We start from the raw sequence: 16418 nt of genomic DNA on the forward strand, positions 1-16418 counted from the left end.
TCTCGCGGAATCTGTTGCATTCAGATCAGACACGCGCCGAGATGCGCGACGGGCTGGTGGTGTTTGGTGAACTTTCCGAAGCTGTGAGACTTTGACGTTGCTGGAGGCTCAATGAGCTGCACGTCACATCCAATGATCGCGGGCGCCAACGAGGCGCATTGCATCCCTGTCTGTCTCAACTCGTCCCGCCATCTGATGTGAGAGTCCGTGCGCTGATGATGACTCAGCAAGCTCATAAGATCATATTTCGAGCCCTCTTCACGCTCATTCCATATGCTACGACGGAGTACACTTCGTTACTATTCAGGTTCCAGATCTATTGTTACGTGGATTCATGTGTCACGCAAACAACTCCGTCAGCTTCATGTACAGCTTGTCAGTGAGCCCAACAATGTACAGCCTAGGTACACACTTGAAAGAGGGGAAACCACGGTAGGATAGCCTTGCCGGCCGGCTTCAACAAGATTTCTCATGGGAAGCACATCCCCAGATGCAGAAAAGCTTCATTCACGAGCACTGCTCCTTTATTCGCCATTGAGCTCTTCCCGTGGCCGCAAGCATTTTCCCGATTGGTGTGCTGGAGTAACCCCACCAGCTTGCCAAGGAGGGGACCCTGCATCTCCCCCATCACCTCGCACGTTCTACAACAGCTTCAACAGATGCTGCATTTTCATGGTATCATGGTTATCAATATGATATGCCTCAAAACACGGGGCCAACGATGCCAAGTGACTCTTTTGCCATAGAACCCCGCCTGTCTGCATGGCAGCCAACGCTGACGATCCCATATGGAGCAGCAAACTGGGCACCATGTCAAAAGCTGGCACATGAGTGGCTCTGTTGCCAGCGGCTCAAGAGTTGCAGTCTCGATGATCTCATCACCATCCTGCTTCAACTCTCAGGGTGTACCTTCGAGGTCCCCTACTATAGCAGACTGACGAATGAACACCCTCGTGGCAGAGCGATTGGTAACGGCTACACCATCCGCAATGCGTTGTGGGGGGTCACAAGCCTTTCACTCTCACCCATGGACAACGGAGAAGGAAAGGTTGCACAGTTTTATACACCCCCCCTTCCCCCCCCAGTTGCTCACTTGCTTCTTCCCCGGGTTCTTCTGTTTTTTCTCAGCAGTACCTAGCATATCCTTGTGTTCAACCATTACTTCTCCATCATCCATAATGAGAGAATACCATGGCTTCTCTTGGTGGTAACATTTTGCCCCTCGTTGGCTTCAACCTTCATGCATTCTTTACCGGCATCACCGGCGGCCTACTTTTCTTCGCCGGTCTTATCAAGCTTTCCCACAAGAGGGCTTCACAGAAGTCGGATCAGAAGCGTCAGGATGCTGATGAGCCGGGCCTCATCAGCGCGCTTCTCCTTTTCTGTTATGGCTGCTTCTTCAAGCCGCATTCTGGTAGTGACAAAGCCAACCAGCAAGGCGCTCTCGAGTCCTTCTACGCAGGCCAGGCTTCAGCGGTACGGCCCCCCAAGATGATAGGCTTTCAAATGTACCTAGTATGTCCCACTGACCAATATGCTTCCACAGTACGATGTGACCAGAAAGCTACTCCTCAGAGGCCGTGAGGACATGCTGGCCCTTGCGGCTGCTCAGCTCCTTCACAAGGCCAAAAGTGAAAGCCGAAAGGCGGGAAGCAGACGTATCTGGGTCGATGTACGAGAGACTCCGTCCTCTCCGCCGCTTGAAACCATCTAACGTCCTCCCAGGTTGGCGGTGGCACAGGCTGGAATATCGAGGCCATGTCGCAGTTTGTCAACGTCCCTGAATTCTTCAGCACTGTCTATCTTGTCGACCTCTCACCGTCGCTCTGCGCAGTAGCAGAGAAGAGATTCTCGCGCCTCGGTTGGGACAACGTCAAAATCATATGCCAAGACGCTCGCAAATTCCGGCTGGAAGACTATGAAAATGGTCTCTCCGGTCCAGGATCGCCAGGGTCCTCAACTCCCAAGAGCTACTTTGATCAGAAGCGTCCCGAGCATGGCGGTGCTGACTTGATCACCATGTCTTACAGCTTGTCCATGATTGTGGGTGTCCAAGTCAATCTCGGAAAGCATCACAGGGGATACTGACATGAACAACAACAGCCTGACTATTACTCCGTCATTGACTCATTGACATCCCTTCTTTCTCCGGATGGACTTCTCGGGGTTGTCGACTTTTACGTTCAGTCCAAAGCTGACTTTACTTACCGCAACTGGACGGGTGGTATGATCGGCCGTCACGTCAACTACCTCTCACGAACCTTTTGGAGGGCCTGGTTCGATCTCGACCGTGTTGCTCTCGAGCCCGCCCGCCGAGACTACCTCGAGTACAAATTCGGCACCGTTCTCACGGCCAACTTGCGCAACACCGCTCTCGGGTCCATCCCCTATTACGTCTGGCTAGGCTGTCACAAGAAGCCCTTCTCCTCATCCAGCCTCCCCGAGGAGATCATCCAGCGAATCGACGCCCTAGCCACCGAGTCCCCTTACCTGCTCCCATCCGACTCCCACAGCAGCAAAAAGCAGCAAAACGTCATCACCGCCAAACTCACCCGCGCGATAGAGCGCACAGCCCCCGAAATCCGCTCCAAAGCCTTCGACGCCGCCATCCAAAACCTCTCCGCCAACCTCCCCTTGCCCTCCTTCTTTTACCAAAACCACCACTGGCGCATCTACTACGACGACCAGCTCCCAAAACACACCCAGTTCAACAACGAGTACATCTACGCCTTCACCTGGGAAGACTCCCGCGTCGACCGCGAGATCCTCAAGCTCGGCTGCGACGACGTCGTGCTCGCCATCACCAGCGCGGGCGACAACATCCTCTCGTACGCGTTGCAGTCCCCGGCCCGCATCCACGCCATCGACCTGAACCCCAGCCAGAACCACCTCCTCGAGCTAAAAGCAGCCTCCTTCACCGCTTTGTCTCATGCCGACTTCTGGAAGATTTTCGGCGAGGGCAAACACGAAAATTTCCGCGCGCTTCTCATCACAAGATTGTCCCCCCACCTCTCCAGCCGGGCGTTCCAGTACTGGCTCGACAACTCTTTTATTTTCACCAACCCCACGTCCAGGGGGTTATACGACACCGGCGGCTCCCGCCACGCCATCCGCGCATTTAGATACACCTCCCGTCTCTTTCGCTGCCGTTCAGCCGTCACCTCCCTCCTAAACAGCAAAACCCTCATCGAACAACGCGAGATCTGGCACAGCAAAATCCGGCCTGCACTGCTCAGTCCCCTGGTGAGCAACCTCCTCGTCAGCACGGAAGCCTTCCTCTGGAAAGCCCTCGGCGTGCCAAAGAACCAGCTCGCCATGATCGAGGCCGATCACGGCAGCAGCCGCGCCGTGAAGGTTGGACTGGCCAAGAGCACGAGGGCGCACGCGATATGGCATTACATGGTCAACACGCTTGACCCTGTAGTTGAAAAGACGCACATTGCGGTTGATAACCCTTACTACCTCGTCTGCATGACGGGGGGGTTCACAAAGAAGTGTCATCCTGATTATCTCTCCCGCGCTGCGCACAAGAAACTTTCCCAGCCTGGGGCGTTTGAGGGGTTAAGGATACACACTGATGAGATTGACGAGGTGATTGCGAGAATGGCGCCTGGGACGGTGACGGTAGCGGTGTTGATGGATAGCATGGATTGGTTCGACCCGGACACAGACGCGGCGGGGAGGCAGATTGAAAAGGTTAACAGGGCCTTGAAGACGGGTGGGAGGGTCCTGGTGAGGAGCTCGGCTTTGAGGCCGTGGTATATCAAGGAGTTTGAAAAGAGGGGGTTTGTGGGCGAGAGGGTGGGGAATAGGGGGGTGGGAGAGTGTATTGACCGGGTGAATATGTATGCCAGCTGCTGGGTTTGTACCAAGGTGGATAACCTGCCGCCGCCGACGCCGGGGGGGAGCGAGGGGGAGCAGAGGACTGGCGGAGAGGAGGTTGATGTTTGGAGCTTGTGACGCACGGTTTGAGGGTTTCTTGGAGATAAGGGACAGCAAAATTGAGCGTGGCAGTGACAGCGATTGAATGAAATGATTTCTTGTTTTGTTTGCTTTTAAAGCCTGAACTCCCTAATCATAAAAAGACAGGATTGAATGATCACAACTAAACCAACAACATTGAACATGACGACACACGCGTTTCAGTGTAGATCTGATAACTCCCAGACCCCTGTCTATCCTTCCCCGACGAAATGGCTCGTGCGCCTAGCGCCCGGAAACAATGTTTCCCGTGGGGCGCTGTGGCTGTGCACGTCGCTGCAGCACCTGCAGCGGCGACGCTAGCTTCCGAGGACCCACGCCGCATAAGCCACTACTTTGACAGTACCGTAGGGCTGATCAATCAGCTCGTGATCCTCGATCTTTGACGGCGAGATCATTCAAGGTGGGGCTATCAAACTAGAGCAAGAAACGAAACATGGAACAAAAAAAGCTTACCTGGATTCTAGTTTTCTGCCCTGTGTCAGCCTGATGCGCAAGGTTCCCGGGTTGCTCTGTTCATATGCACGATATGGAGGCGAGCAATTCATGATGGCTGGTGTCAATGCTGTCGGGGTTGGCTGGCTCACTTGAGTGTATCGGTGTTTTGGCAAAACTATGGCTTTTGAAAACAATGATGCAACCATGGACACAGTCATAAACGCTTCGGACCTAGAGAGCGGTCCAATCCGGCTTCACCATTGGTGGAACGGGTCTGTTGGCCTGGCGTGGAAAGCAGCTCCATGCGGACACTAGGTTGGAGATCGGGCCTCTTGATCCTCATCAAAGCCCCTACCACTCGGTATGATCGATGTGATCTGCAGAGCTCGACGAATTCCGTGTCACTGCTCCCTGGGAGTACGTTGCCAACATCCACGAGTGGCTTGGCTCGAGAGTGATGATGATGGCATGCCCTTCCACCCCCCATCTCACTGTTCAGAAAGCCTAACGGATATCACGGAAAGCTTTGGGCATCACCATACACTCGCGGTGAGCAAACATCTCATCGCTGTCAAGGGGGCTGGTGTACTGAAGGTGTGGTGGGTGAGTTGTCGTCAAGGGTGCCACGTTCGATATCGAGATCTGCTTCTCGGTATTTCTCATCCAGATAGCAGCTTTCCGGCCAATCGGAGGTTATTCTCTCGCGTCTATGGCGCTTAAAAAGCCACTTATTTCCGATTTTGTCGATTTTGTCGATTTTGTCCATGTTTCCTGTTGGCAGATGTGGTGATGTGGAAGAGGGTCGCGGTAGTCGGCTCCCGAGTAGGCGAGTGGCTGAGCCTCGTTATAGGAGCAAGGGTTGGGACAAGGCCACCTCCCCATTGGTGGGCTGACAGGAAGGTAGTACCAACAAGCCAATGATAGTAACACATCAGTCCCAAGCCAACGGGTTGCCGTCCGGAAGCCCTGAGAACCGTTTGTGGCTCTGGGTAACTTGCTGCGTTTCGAACCGGGCCTTGTAGGGCAGTCGTGCAGGGCTGGCAACCATTCCTCCATCCATGATGCACCACTGCCGGATCCATCGCGGATGCTTCCATCTCTTCGAGGCTGCCTCAATTGTCTGCTTTGTATTAATAACTTCGCGATGGGGCCGTCTGTCGAAAATGGCCACACAGGTCATATCCGTCGGTATCCCGTACCCTATTATAACTTCGGCGCCGCTTGACTGATACGTCACAACCCCCAAATATGTCGAAGGCATCGTCACCTGTGGCGACGTCCCCTCAACCGGATGTCCAGAAAGCATCGAGAGTCTGTCTCAACTGCAAGAGGAAGAAGAAAAAGTGTGACAAAGCGTTGCCGTCGTGCAGTCGTTGTGTCGAGTAAGTTTTCGGCCCCCACTTCCCGAATATCAATGTTGCTGACAGGGGCCTCTTTCTGAACCGGGCAGATCATATCAACTCTGCCAGCATGAGGACGACATTGTTGCTGGAAATCCTGTGACGGCTGGGTATCTGTATGGAGGAGTGTCTTCGCCGCTTGGGAATCCGGTCCAGCTTCATCGACAATCACCATTAGCCTGGGGTGGGAGTCTGCGTCCTTCTTTGGTTGCCAGCATTCGGTCGGCAGATAATATCAACTTGTACGCCCTCCGATGTGTTATCGACATTCTCGATAGTCGCCAGGGTGTTGAACAGACGGTTTTGGCGTTTTTCGAGGGCCCCAACGCCAGCTGGTTCAGCATTATCGATCGTTCAAATTTCGAGAGGTTACTGGAGGATTTCTGGACCAGTCCATCAGCGGAAACATGTGTTTTGATACTTTGCATGTCGCTGATCTCCCGTCCAACGATTTCGAGCCCGGGCCCGACACCGATGGGCGATACCGTTTATCAGTCGGCCAAAACGCTCTTGAGTTTGGTCCAGAGCCAAAGTAGCCGCCCCATGTCCACCTCCTTTTTGCAGGCCGAACTCCTAGTCGCCATGTACGAGTACACTCAGGCTCTACCACAGCAAGCATATCTGTCTGTTGGGCGATGTTTCCAGATGAGCCGCGCTCTCGGTTGGCAGGATAAGTCGTACTGGGGCCCAAACAACATGGCAACTATACCAAAGATCCTCAAGCTCCATTCGATCCTGTGGTGGGCAATGGTGTATATCGACAACCATCTTCATGCTGCATATCAGGAGTCCAAGTTCCCCTTGCATGCTCCCACCCTCGGGCTCGGATTCCAGATACCCCAGCCCGAAACTTTCGGCCAATTTGCGCCGACGCCATCGCAGCTTCAAATCCAGAGTGTTGGTGCAGCATATTGTGACGGCAACTCTCACCATATCGACGGCATGGTTTTCCCCGAGGCAACATCTGCGTTCAATCTGAACACCGCTCTTAGCCCGCTGGATAGCCCACTGATGTTGTCGGAACGCCACGAGGAACTCTCGGATGCTGTCTGGCAGCACACTCTCGACGTCTTCCAGACTCCGTGGAGTACTGGCGACCGGAGCGGGGCGATGAGCACCAACTTGATGTAAGTATTCGGGTTTCCTTTCACCGAGCGTCATCTGGCCAAACCTGACTGACTTTTAGAGCCATGCTGAAACTCAACCAATCTGGCCTTCTTGCTGGATCGGCGGGGACCGATCCGCGCTTTTCCAGCCCTGCTGAGAATATCAGGAAGGCTATCGCGTACCTCCACAATGAGGCGGCGAACTTGCCGAGTTTCCAAGAGCGATTGGCACGGGGGAGGGTGGCTCCTTTCTGGGCTTTTGCGGCGTACTATGCATCGCTTTTGCTCATTTCTCATGGTGAAACGGAGCTCCAAATGGCGGCGGACTGGCTTCAGAAGGTTATCGATTTGAAGAACATGCTGCACATTTGCGCTGGAAGGTGGAAGATTGCTGGTAAGCCTTTCCGAGTGTAGATGGCGTGGACTTGTCACTGATATGTTTGCTCCAGAACGTTATGTTTATTTGCTCGACCAGCAGCTTGGTGTCCGGCTGGGCACCTATGTCGGATGATTTTCTTTTCGCATTTTTGGCGTCGTGGGCTAGGAACAAGATACCCGTTTTTTTTGGAGATTTGGTGTGGTTTTCGGATTGTGTGCAACGGGGAGAGCTGACAGAGTTCTTTGGTCATGTTGTGGACGGCTTGCATAAAGCGCTCCTCTCTCTTTCGTGAGATCGAACGCAGGCGTCTGGGTTGGCAGTTTTCGATACTTTTCTTTCGCTCATTTGTTGACAAGTCATTTCGTTTCTTTTCGTTTTTGGTATTCGGGCAGGTTGGAAAGCTGCCAAGTTGGATACTGTCGACTGGTTTTTGTTGTTGAAAGGGTTGGGTTTCTGCTTTGCATGGTACTTTCCTTGTGTTTGGGGATGTGAATTAGAGTTTCCTAGCTTTTTATCAGCGGCGTCTTCAAATTGTCTCAATCAGCCACAGCATTTAGACCTGTCTCGGTGAATAAGGAAAGACCGATCATGTGAGGTGCTACTTCCCCTCGCTTTTTAAATTGGTGAGATGGGTTGTCACAATGAAATATCGCCTCATCGTGGATGATACGTCCGACATTGTGCCCAGATTTGGGGACGGAGATTCCTTCATGGCATGACGACGGCGGGAAACAAAGCTCTGTCAGGAGAGTCGAGTTTCTTCATGAACAATCCGACTCATGACGGACAGTAGAAACTTTGGCAGAGATCAAGAGAAAATGGAAACATGCAGAGCAAAAAATGAAGGGATCACAGAAGAATGAAGCAGGGAAAATGATAAGCAAAAAGAAGATGAATAGTTACCGGAGCAAGGAAACACACATATTATACAAAAAGAGCTTCAGCATACCATGTTCAACAACGTAACCCCACGCCACCAACAAACCATCCTCATACTCCAGGGTCCCAACAAACGCTCCTATTCTAGCCTTTGCTGCCTTGAAGGGGATCCATTGACTTCGGACCTGCGTGGCATACTGGCCGGGAGGAAACCAAGCGGCCGCTCCCGCAGATGGCCATTGGTGGTTTGAACAGGTTGAAAGGTGAAGAGCAACCGACGAGTGAGGCTGATGAGGTTGCTAGCGCCTGTTAAAATGAAAAGGGGCTACAATGCCCGGCGGGTTGAGCTTGGTGCTGCTTCACCCTTGGTGACCGGGTGGCCAACAGACTTCATAATACACACTTAACAAGGAAGGATGGCGAAAGTAAGAGAAGAGGGAGCCTCAATGAGTGCCACGAGAACGAGAACAACCGAGGAGTCCCATGGATCCCTCTTCTGGGTCATGTAACAGGAAAAAAGGCCCACGCCCTGTTGGTGACCTATCCACCTGCTTGCCTTCGGATCATAGAAGATGCCGGCATCCTCCTTACCCATTCCAGAAAGATAATTAATCCCCCAACCCCCAAGCGACCCTTGATCAGAGAGGGGGCGGGAGATCGCCAAAACGTGGTATCAGCGTCACGTATTACCGACTTCCGACACAAACTCTCCAATACACCAGTGATAACACCCCAAACTGTTTTGTTCACCAACAAAGCCCCCCACACAAAAACAGTTCATCCCATGACGATACCTAGTTGCCGAGAACATGGGTCGATGCGGCACCCGTAGGGTTACACAAGGGTAAACCCACGACGGAGAAGCTGAACCTGGTTCCCGGTTGGCTGCGGAAAGACCGTGCCGTTGGGATACAACTTGCATCGCTTCCCGGGAGTGTCAGCTTCCGGTGTGCGCCACAATTATTTTGCAGATGGAAGCTTGAACATCCGGGCGGGAAGCTGGTCGAATGAGAGAGCTCGTTGGTTCTTCAACTGGGCTTAGCTGCATATGTAAATCTAACCACCATCATCACATTATCAGCGTTGCATCATGGGCAAAAAAATGATGGAGACTTCAACGTGACACAAAAATCCTAGTTGAAGATAGAAAAGCATGCCAAAATAGGCAATACGTCTCGATAGATAGTTTGACACGCCTAGGAACAATTATTGAACACCAAATCCAGTGAGTTGAAGGCCTGTAACCATGGCGAAAAGGCGTTCAATGATAGTATACATGTGTTAAAAGATGGTTGGAAAGCATGTGGACATGATGAAAATGCATTCAATATATATTATAATGTGTTCAAAGATAGTCGAAGCGCGTTAGAAGATAATGATCAGGCCTCGTCAATAGGCCCCAGACGAGTTGATCAATGTCTTGCTGGGGGTTTTGGTCGAATGAGAGCTTGTTGGTTTCCCTCATGATAGACGCAAACAGTTCAGACGAAGAGTGAGAGGACCGATCACCTTGAATGAGTATATGTTCATTGGCCGAATAGACTGTAGTAATCCAATTAAGACGTCTCACTAATTCTTCTTCTCATCTTTTGGCTCTGGCGGAGTAAACATCCACTGAAGAGCGCTAACATTCTTTTCTTCCCTGGGTACATTGATGCCCCGCCTCCCCGAAGTGATATTCTGGCGTGCCTCCTGGCGAGCTCTGCTGATGTCACGGCCAAGAGCACGAGAGATAGTGCCGCCGCGAACGGCTGGTCGAGAAGAAATTGATGTTGAGAGTTTGTCGGTAGGTACGGTAAGATGGGTTTATTACGGATCGGGCTTTGCCAGCGATAAACTTTGACAGATAGGCCAAGTAGCTGCTTCCTGAACAAACTATAAACTGACACGCTCCTCCCGAAATTACAGGCATTGCAAGCAAGTAAAACGTATCATTATTGTGGACTTACACCCATTTAAAGAGAAAAAGGGGCTTGGAAGGAAACTTTTAGGCCTTTAAAGATAGTTCATATGCCTTGAGGATATTTGATAGGCCTATCAATTCTTCTTTTGAGGCATAGTTCACAATATGATGCGTGTTGACTTACTTGTGCTGTGCCGATTACTTTGCGGAGAAGGTGACTGGGTAAAAGTTCAACACGCCACTCTCCGGTATCAAAAGCTGTTGAACCTTTCAAACAGTTCAATATTTCGTTCTATCAAAATTGGCCATCTTATACACGTTTTTGGCTTTACAACCTTGGAGTAAGCGTCGAACTATTTTGCAAGACACCAAAAAGGCCCATGCCCCCTTTTTACCCCCCTTTTTTTATCACAAGCCAACACTAACACCGCCCGTTACCAAGGAGGACAACAAATGGAAAACGTGGTTTCGCAGAACCAAAAACTGGGATATTGGTTGTTGCCGTAGTCGTAGGGGGTTGCTATACAGGGAACAAATAAAACAAAACGAGCCCCCGCTCTTCTTTCCTCAAAGCCTCGGGTCCCAAAAGCACAATCTCTACTCCTCCTGCTTAAGCCTTCCACAGTCTCTTGATGGTCTCGGTGATGCCGACATCGCTGGTCTCGTACTCGTAGAGGGCAAGGCCGACAACGACGGTGGCGGCGTTGAGGCCCCAGATGGCAGCCTTGCGGGCCCGGGGTGTTCTGTATTGGGGAACGTAATCGACGATGATGTTCTGGAAGCCGGTGTGAGAGTGGATGAGGAGGGTGGCGCACAGGACGGCATCCATGGTGGGGTTGAGTGAGCCGGCGGCGAAAGGAGCGACGGTAAGGGGGATCAGGGACGCAGCGACGAGACGGTCAAAGGTCCAGTGGTAGGAGCCGTGCGAGGGAGAAGGGGGCGGTACGGGGGCAGCATCGTTGACTGTATGGGTTAGTTGGTGTCCTCACAAAGACATATATAGTGCCGTATATTCGTCGATTCCGGCCCCATCTCGGCTTAAAAAGATGCGCTCGTACCTGTGCCAACAACACGCTCTGCAACAAAATGTTAGTAAATAAAGCCCCGAACCAAAACGTGGGTAGGAAAACGCACGGGGAAGAGGGGGGAGGAGGTCCCTCTTGGCGGTAGTGTGGAAAGCAGCACGCGCGATGATGCTGTTCTGGAGAGCAGGCTTTGTCGCAACCTGGCGCAGCAGGGAAGAGCGGGCGATGGAGGCCATGATGACTGAAAGGTGGACGGCAACCAATTGATTCGACTGAAAAACTGACTGGCTGGGTAGACGACGCCGGGACTGGGACGGCTTGGGCGGGCTTTGAAGACGACGACGACGACGGCGACAACGAACTCGGAACGACGGAGACACAGGCCTGCGAAAATGGTTGCCGAATGTCCAATGCCAACTGAATGATCCCTCGGCAATCGGGACCTCTCTCTGCCAATCGTCTTGTCGTTGATGTCAGCCGAAGAACCCCACCTGGGTTCCGCTTCAAGCCAAGCTTCGGGTCGGACCGGATTTTCTAGACCCCGAGCAGCACCCCTCCAGACGTCACTGTCACAAGCCCAGAGCGGGCCCAGTGCAGGGACCCCTGTTCTAGGTGGGAGGTGGCCCGAGCTTTTGGCCCAAAAATTTCGAGCTTGGAGCCCGCGACAGCGTCCATCGAGACGTCTGGTGGGTCTTGAATCTAGACGTTTCACTCAACATATCGACATATTACACGAGCTCTCACCCTTGTTCAGCAGGTCAAGGTGCCAGATCAGATCTTCGTAAGACTTCGTTGGCGGTGAAGCAACTTCACCACATTCAGCCGCCGCAATGGCGTTCGGAAAAGGAGCGCTCATGAGCATGAGCAGAGGCTCCATCTGCCGGAGATGCCTGCTAACGATGAAGTCCATGGCTGGTGGAGGGCCAATATCAACATACGCTCAACAACGCGGCAAAAAGACATGGCACGGCCCCAAGTACCAGGCGAAGATTGACCAGGCACAGGCTGATTGGGAAGAGCGGGCTGAAAAGATCAAGAAGGGGGAGATTCAAAACACATGGGATATGTTTGTTGAGAGAGGCTATGTGAAGGACACAGCTGGGTAGGTCTACAAAGTCTGGCGCTGAGGTAAACTTGAAGTGCACTGTTTTCCGGAACAGATTGGCTGACTTCAACTCGGGAGAAAGATCTCATGAAACTATTCGCAAACTGATGCTTCACAAACGGATTGGCGCCTACACTGGCATTGACCCAACGGCGCCCTCTTTACACATTGGCCATTTGCTCCCGCTCATGCCGATTTTCTGGATGTATATGCACGGTTACGCTGGTTACACTCTGATCGGTGGCGCGACGGCCAAGATTGGCGACCCTACTGACCGGTTGGTCAGCCGCACGCCTCTCAAAAGGACCGACCTCACCATGAATTTGACCAAGATACACTACCAACTCAAGGCCCTCTGGATGAATGTGGAAGAACAGGCAAGGAGGCGGGGCTTCGAGAAGGATTGGGCATGGAAACGGGCTGTTGTGAATAACTCTACATGGTGGAACTCGCTTCCTCTGATCGAGGTTCTCAAGAGGTTAGGGGATAGTATGAGAATGGGTCCCTTGCTGTCCCGAGATACGTAAGTGTTGATTTCAGGAATTCATCGGCAAGCGCATTGCTGACCTTCTCACAGGGTCAAGAACAAAATGTCGAAAGGCGATGGCATGTCCTTCTCAGAATTCACCTACCCGCTCATGCAAGGTTGGGATTGGTGGCATATGTATCAGGCAAATGGAATCCAGATGCAGATCGGTGGCTCCGACCAGTATGGAAACATCGTGACCGGCGTCGAGACGGTGAAAGTCGTCCGTGATAACGAGCCAGATCCGGCGAAAAAAATTGAAGGTGGTCCCTTCAACGATCCGGTCGGCTTCACCGTCCCCCTCTTAACAGACTCAGCCGGTGTCAAGTTTGGAAAGAGCGCCGGCAATGCCGTTTGGCTCGACAAGTTCCAGACTTCCGAGTTCGACCTTTACGGTTACTTTGTGCGGCGATCCGATCAAGAGGTCGAGAAGCTTCTCAAGCTCTTCACCTTCCTGCCTATGGAGAACATCAACGAGGCCATGAAGATCCACAGCGAGAACCCCGCCCGACGAGTTGCTCAACATCTGCTGGCCTTTGAGGTAGTCGGCTTGGTGCACGGCATAAACGCGGCGCATAGGACCGCCTTGAACCACCAGGCCAGGTACGGAAAGCAAATCGACATCCCCGGCGTCACGCTCAGGATGCCCAAGGCAGCAACCGAGGACACGCCACCCTCCATTCTAGACGCCCCCAAGATGGACATGCAACTGCCCGAATCTCTCATCATGGGCAAATCCATCGGCCGCATCCTCTACGCCGCAGGCCTCGCAAAGAGCGCCTCAGAAGGCCACCGCCTCGCCACCCAGCAAGGTGCCTACATTGGCGCCATGCCTGGCCACAAGCGCACCGAGGACAACAAGGTGATGGACTACTCCCAGCTCAGCTTCACACCCATCAAGCTCTGGTTCCCCCAGGAGACGAGGAACTACCTCATCGACGGCAAGATGCTCATCCTCCGCAAGGGCAAGGTCCAGATTCGCATCATTGAGATGGTCAGCGACGAGGAGTGGAAGGAGTCTGGTCAGACGTACCCTGGCGAGCCGGGGACCGGTGCGCTGCGCATGCTTCGCCAGCAGTTGAAGATGCTAAAGTCGGGGATGCTGACGCCGGACGAGGTCAAGACCAACTTGAAAAACCATGTCGAGGAGGAGGCGCCGCCGCCTGGGTTTATGAAGTTCCCGGATCAGGACTCTTATGCTATTAGGAGGGCGACTCAGGAGCTGATGGATGAGATTCACCAGAAGGAGGTAGGGGGTGGTTCGCCGAGGGAAGAGAGGGGGGAATGATGATGAGTTGTAGGGGATAACCATCGTGGATCTGGGTTCTCATCTGAGTTGTACGATAATGGCTTGTATTATATCAGATGCATTATACTCTGTTGTACATTATTGTATGTGTGCACATGAACCCGGATGAAGTGTTGCAGGTAGAAACGTAGGTAAATAAAAAAGCTCCAATCCAAATACGTTTGCGGACCAAGAAAAAAGAAAGATTGCTACTCCAAATAGGTAGGCCTCCTCGCTGCTAGACCTTCTCAGTATTTCCCCCCAGAGATTTCTGATCATTTTTTTCCAAAAGCCTACATCATCCCTTTGCTCGCATCATCAGCGATGGAGCACCGTCAAATCCCCCGCCGGCGCCCCCCTGAACCCCTTCAGCCGCTCCATCACCTCCGCTTCCGTCATGTCCATCTCGGTGATGATCTCATCAAAACAATGACACCCATCCGTGTACTTTTGCAGCGGATCCCTTCTCCCGCCTCCCCTAGCCGCGGCCTCCCGTTCAGTCAACCTCCTACTTTGACCCGTCGCTAACGAGGCTAGATACTGCTTCGACACCACATGCTTGTGAACACGGTACAAACAACCTTTTATCACACCAAACTGCACCAACCTCCGGACGTCGACGTATCTGAGGACGTCTATCCCGGCGTCCATGTGCATTTTTAGCCACTCCATTACCGTTTTTGAGGGGGCAAAGGTGGTCATTAGTTTGATGAGTATATAATTTGGTAGGCGGTGGTCTCGTTCGATGGAGAGGAGGGAGGAGGAGGAGGATGGGTTGTGGAAGGGGGAGGTGGGGTGGTGGGAGTGAGTTTCTGGAGACAAATTGTTGGGCGAGGTGGAGAGGTGGTGGGAGGAGGATCGAGGGGTGGTGGAGAAGGAGTTCATGGCGGAGGAGTTGTTGAGGGTGGTGGTTGACGACGACCTGGGGTTGGAATACTTGTCATTGTCGTTGGAATTAATTCTCAGTGCGCCCACGCAGACGTAATTGGCGCATTCATCTACCATGCCGTCGACGTTGGCGATGAAATCGTGGATTCCGGGGCGGGGGGCGTAGCAGGAGGAGAAGAAGAACATGTCGAGGAGGAGGATGGTGTCGTAGTAGAGGAGGTGGCGGAGAGCGAGTTGGGTTAGTTCTAGGGAGACGTCTGCTTGGAAGGCGATTCGGCGGACGTCGGAGACGCCGTCGATGTGGGCGATTACCTTTTGGAGGGTCAGGTCCCAGGTTGGGTCGACGATGTCGGCGAGTTTCATTTTTGCTACCGGGACGTGCCAGCTTTTGACTTCTGGTGGGTTGGGGTGGTAAGGGAAGAGCTTCATGTTGATGGTGTTGGCGTCGTCTTGTCGTTGTGTTAGTTGGAGGGTCATCAGAAGGGGGTGATTAGGCGGACATACCAACGGGGATCATGCACTCTCCATAATTATTCAAATCCTCCTTGATGATCTCCAACAAACTCTCAATCGGCCTCCTCGTCAAAAAGAAGCCCCCATCCTCAATCTTGTCCCTCCTTTCTTCCCACGCGCACTCTCCCTGGGCCTTAGTCTGGTCTTGGCTGAGATACCCGCTCTGCCTTTCCATTTCCGCAAAGGTAATCGCCAGCCGTCGAACAACCCTCTCATAAGGAACCTGATCGACATCGTGATCGACCACGAGACCAAAATTGAAGATGAACTCATTGCGGTGATACCGGGGGTCTGGGATAGAAACAGGGAAACCAAGGACAAGGTATTTGTTGTCTGGGTCGGTCACGGTGATGTACCTGTTGCGGAACGGCTCCCTAGGAATGATGTACTCGGACAGGACCGCAAAGTCAAATAATGGAGATTTTATGGCGGGTGTGGTTGTTGAGGTGCCAGGCGTCGTTGAGGAAGATGTGATGCTAGCATTGAGGTTGCTGATTGTTTGCGAGGGAACAGGAGCCGTATTGGGACCCGGGGTTGTGACTGGAACAATGCAGCCGGGCGGTGACTGAGCCACAATCTTTGTGCCTATTTGAATTTGTCAATCTCTGTTTTTTCTAAGCTGGAGGATATCGAGAAATACCTTCTTGGGGAAGGAAGCGGGCATAGAAAATACCCTGAATCATGGTGTTTCAATGGGTGTCGTCTGGAAGCCCCGCAATTCCCACCCGAGTTATGATTTGAAGAAGTTGAGTGTTTGGCGTGACTGCGCAAAACTCAAAAAGATATGATTTTGATGAGTCTAAGTGGTGAAATATGAGACCAATTCCTTACGTGCCGTAGACTGGGTGAAAGAACTCTGAAGTTCAAGTCAGCCGATGAATGGGGGATAGGGTTGAGGGGATGAAAGACACCGCATTTGATGAGTTGTGTCCGGTAGGAACCCTAACCCTTACATGCCCCCTGGGTTCATTCACTCGAAGCAGGTCA

The 16418-nt window shown here is 52.5% G+C and overlaps 7 protein-coding genes across 7 annotated transcripts; 4 read left to right on the forward strand and 3 right to left on the reverse strand.

Annotated features, from left to right (window-relative positions):
• Positions 1-289: 289 nt before the first annotated feature.
• QC762_103280 (uncharacterized protein) lies at positions 290-3960 on the forward strand (the record flags this gene model as incomplete). Its single annotated transcript, XM_062884709.1, has 4 exons — positions 290-1476; positions 1547-1672; positions 1726-2043; positions 2104-3960. The coding sequence occupies exons 1-4, from the start codon at positions 1192-1194 to the stop codon at positions 3958-3960; spliced, it is 2586 nt and encodes an 861-aa protein (XP_062747599.1). The 5' UTR covers positions 290-1191.
• Positions 3961-4910: 950 nt separating this feature from the next.
• On the forward strand, positions 4911-7868 carry QC762_103290 (uncharacterized protein). Its single transcript, XM_062884710.1, is given in 6 exon segments — positions 4911-4968; positions 5039-5156; positions 5166-5801; positions 5870-6946; positions 7006-7319; positions 7375-7868. Coding segments are annotated over 4 exon segments (1587 nt in total). The 5' UTR covers positions 4911-4968; positions 5039-5156; positions 5166-5667; the 3' UTR covers positions 7437-7868.
• QC762_103295 (uncharacterized protein) lies at positions 7551-8423 on the reverse strand (the record flags this gene model as incomplete). Its single annotated transcript, XM_062884711.1, is given in 3 exon segments — positions 7551-7807; positions 8254-8368; positions 8382-8423. 3 exon segments carry the CDS (start codon positions 8421-8423, stop codon positions 7551-7553), a joined length of 414 nt encoding a protein of 137 aa, XP_062747601.1.
• Positions 8424-10323: 1900 nt separating this feature from the next.
• SDH4 (membrane anchor subunit of succinate dehydrogenase, Sdh4) lies at positions 10324-11582 on the reverse strand. Its single transcript, XM_062884712.1, has 3 exons — positions 11221-11582; positions 11145-11162; positions 10324-11049 (listed from the first exon to the last, which is right to left on the reverse strand). Exons 1-3 carry the CDS (start codon positions 11345-11347, stop codon positions 10697-10699), a joined length of 498 nt encoding a protein of 165 aa, XP_062747602.1. The 5' UTR covers positions 11348-11582; the 3' UTR covers positions 10324-10696.
• Positions 11533-11649, forward strand: QC762_103310 (uncharacterized protein; the record flags this gene model as incomplete). The annotated part of the gene is made up of 1 exon (XM_062884713.1): positions 11533-11649. One exon carries the CDS (start codon positions 11533-11535, stop codon positions 11647-11649), a length of 117 nt encoding a protein of 38 aa, XP_062747603.1.
• Positions 11650-11796: 147 nt separating this feature from the next.
• On the forward strand, positions 11797-14222 carry MSY1 (tyrosyl-tRNA synthetase). Its single transcript, XM_062884714.1, is given in 3 exon segments — positions 11797-12213; positions 12218-12739; positions 12794-14222. Coding segments are annotated over 3 exon segments (2031 nt in total). The 5' UTR covers positions 11797-11941; the 3' UTR covers positions 14031-14222.
• On the reverse strand, positions 14091-16341 carry NPR2 (Nitrogen permease regulator 2). Its single transcript, XM_062884715.1, has 3 exons — positions 16072-16341; positions 15423-16016; positions 14091-15367 (listed from the first exon to the last, which is right to left on the reverse strand). The coding sequence occupies exons 1-3, from the start codon at positions 16112-16114 to the stop codon at positions 14349-14351; spliced, it is 1656 nt and encodes a 551-aa protein (XP_062747605.1). The 5' UTR covers positions 16115-16341; the 3' UTR covers positions 14091-14348.
• Between the last annotated feature and the right edge of the window lie 77 nt (positions 16342-16418).

Source organism: Podospora pseudocomata, assembly GCF_035222375.1.
Source record: "Podospora pseudocomata strain CBS 415.72m chromosome 1 map unlocalized CBS415.72m_1, whole genome shotgun sequence".
Taxonomy (NCBI): Eukaryota; Fungi; Ascomycota; class Sordariomycetes; order Sordariales; family Podosporaceae; genus Podospora; species Podospora pseudocomata.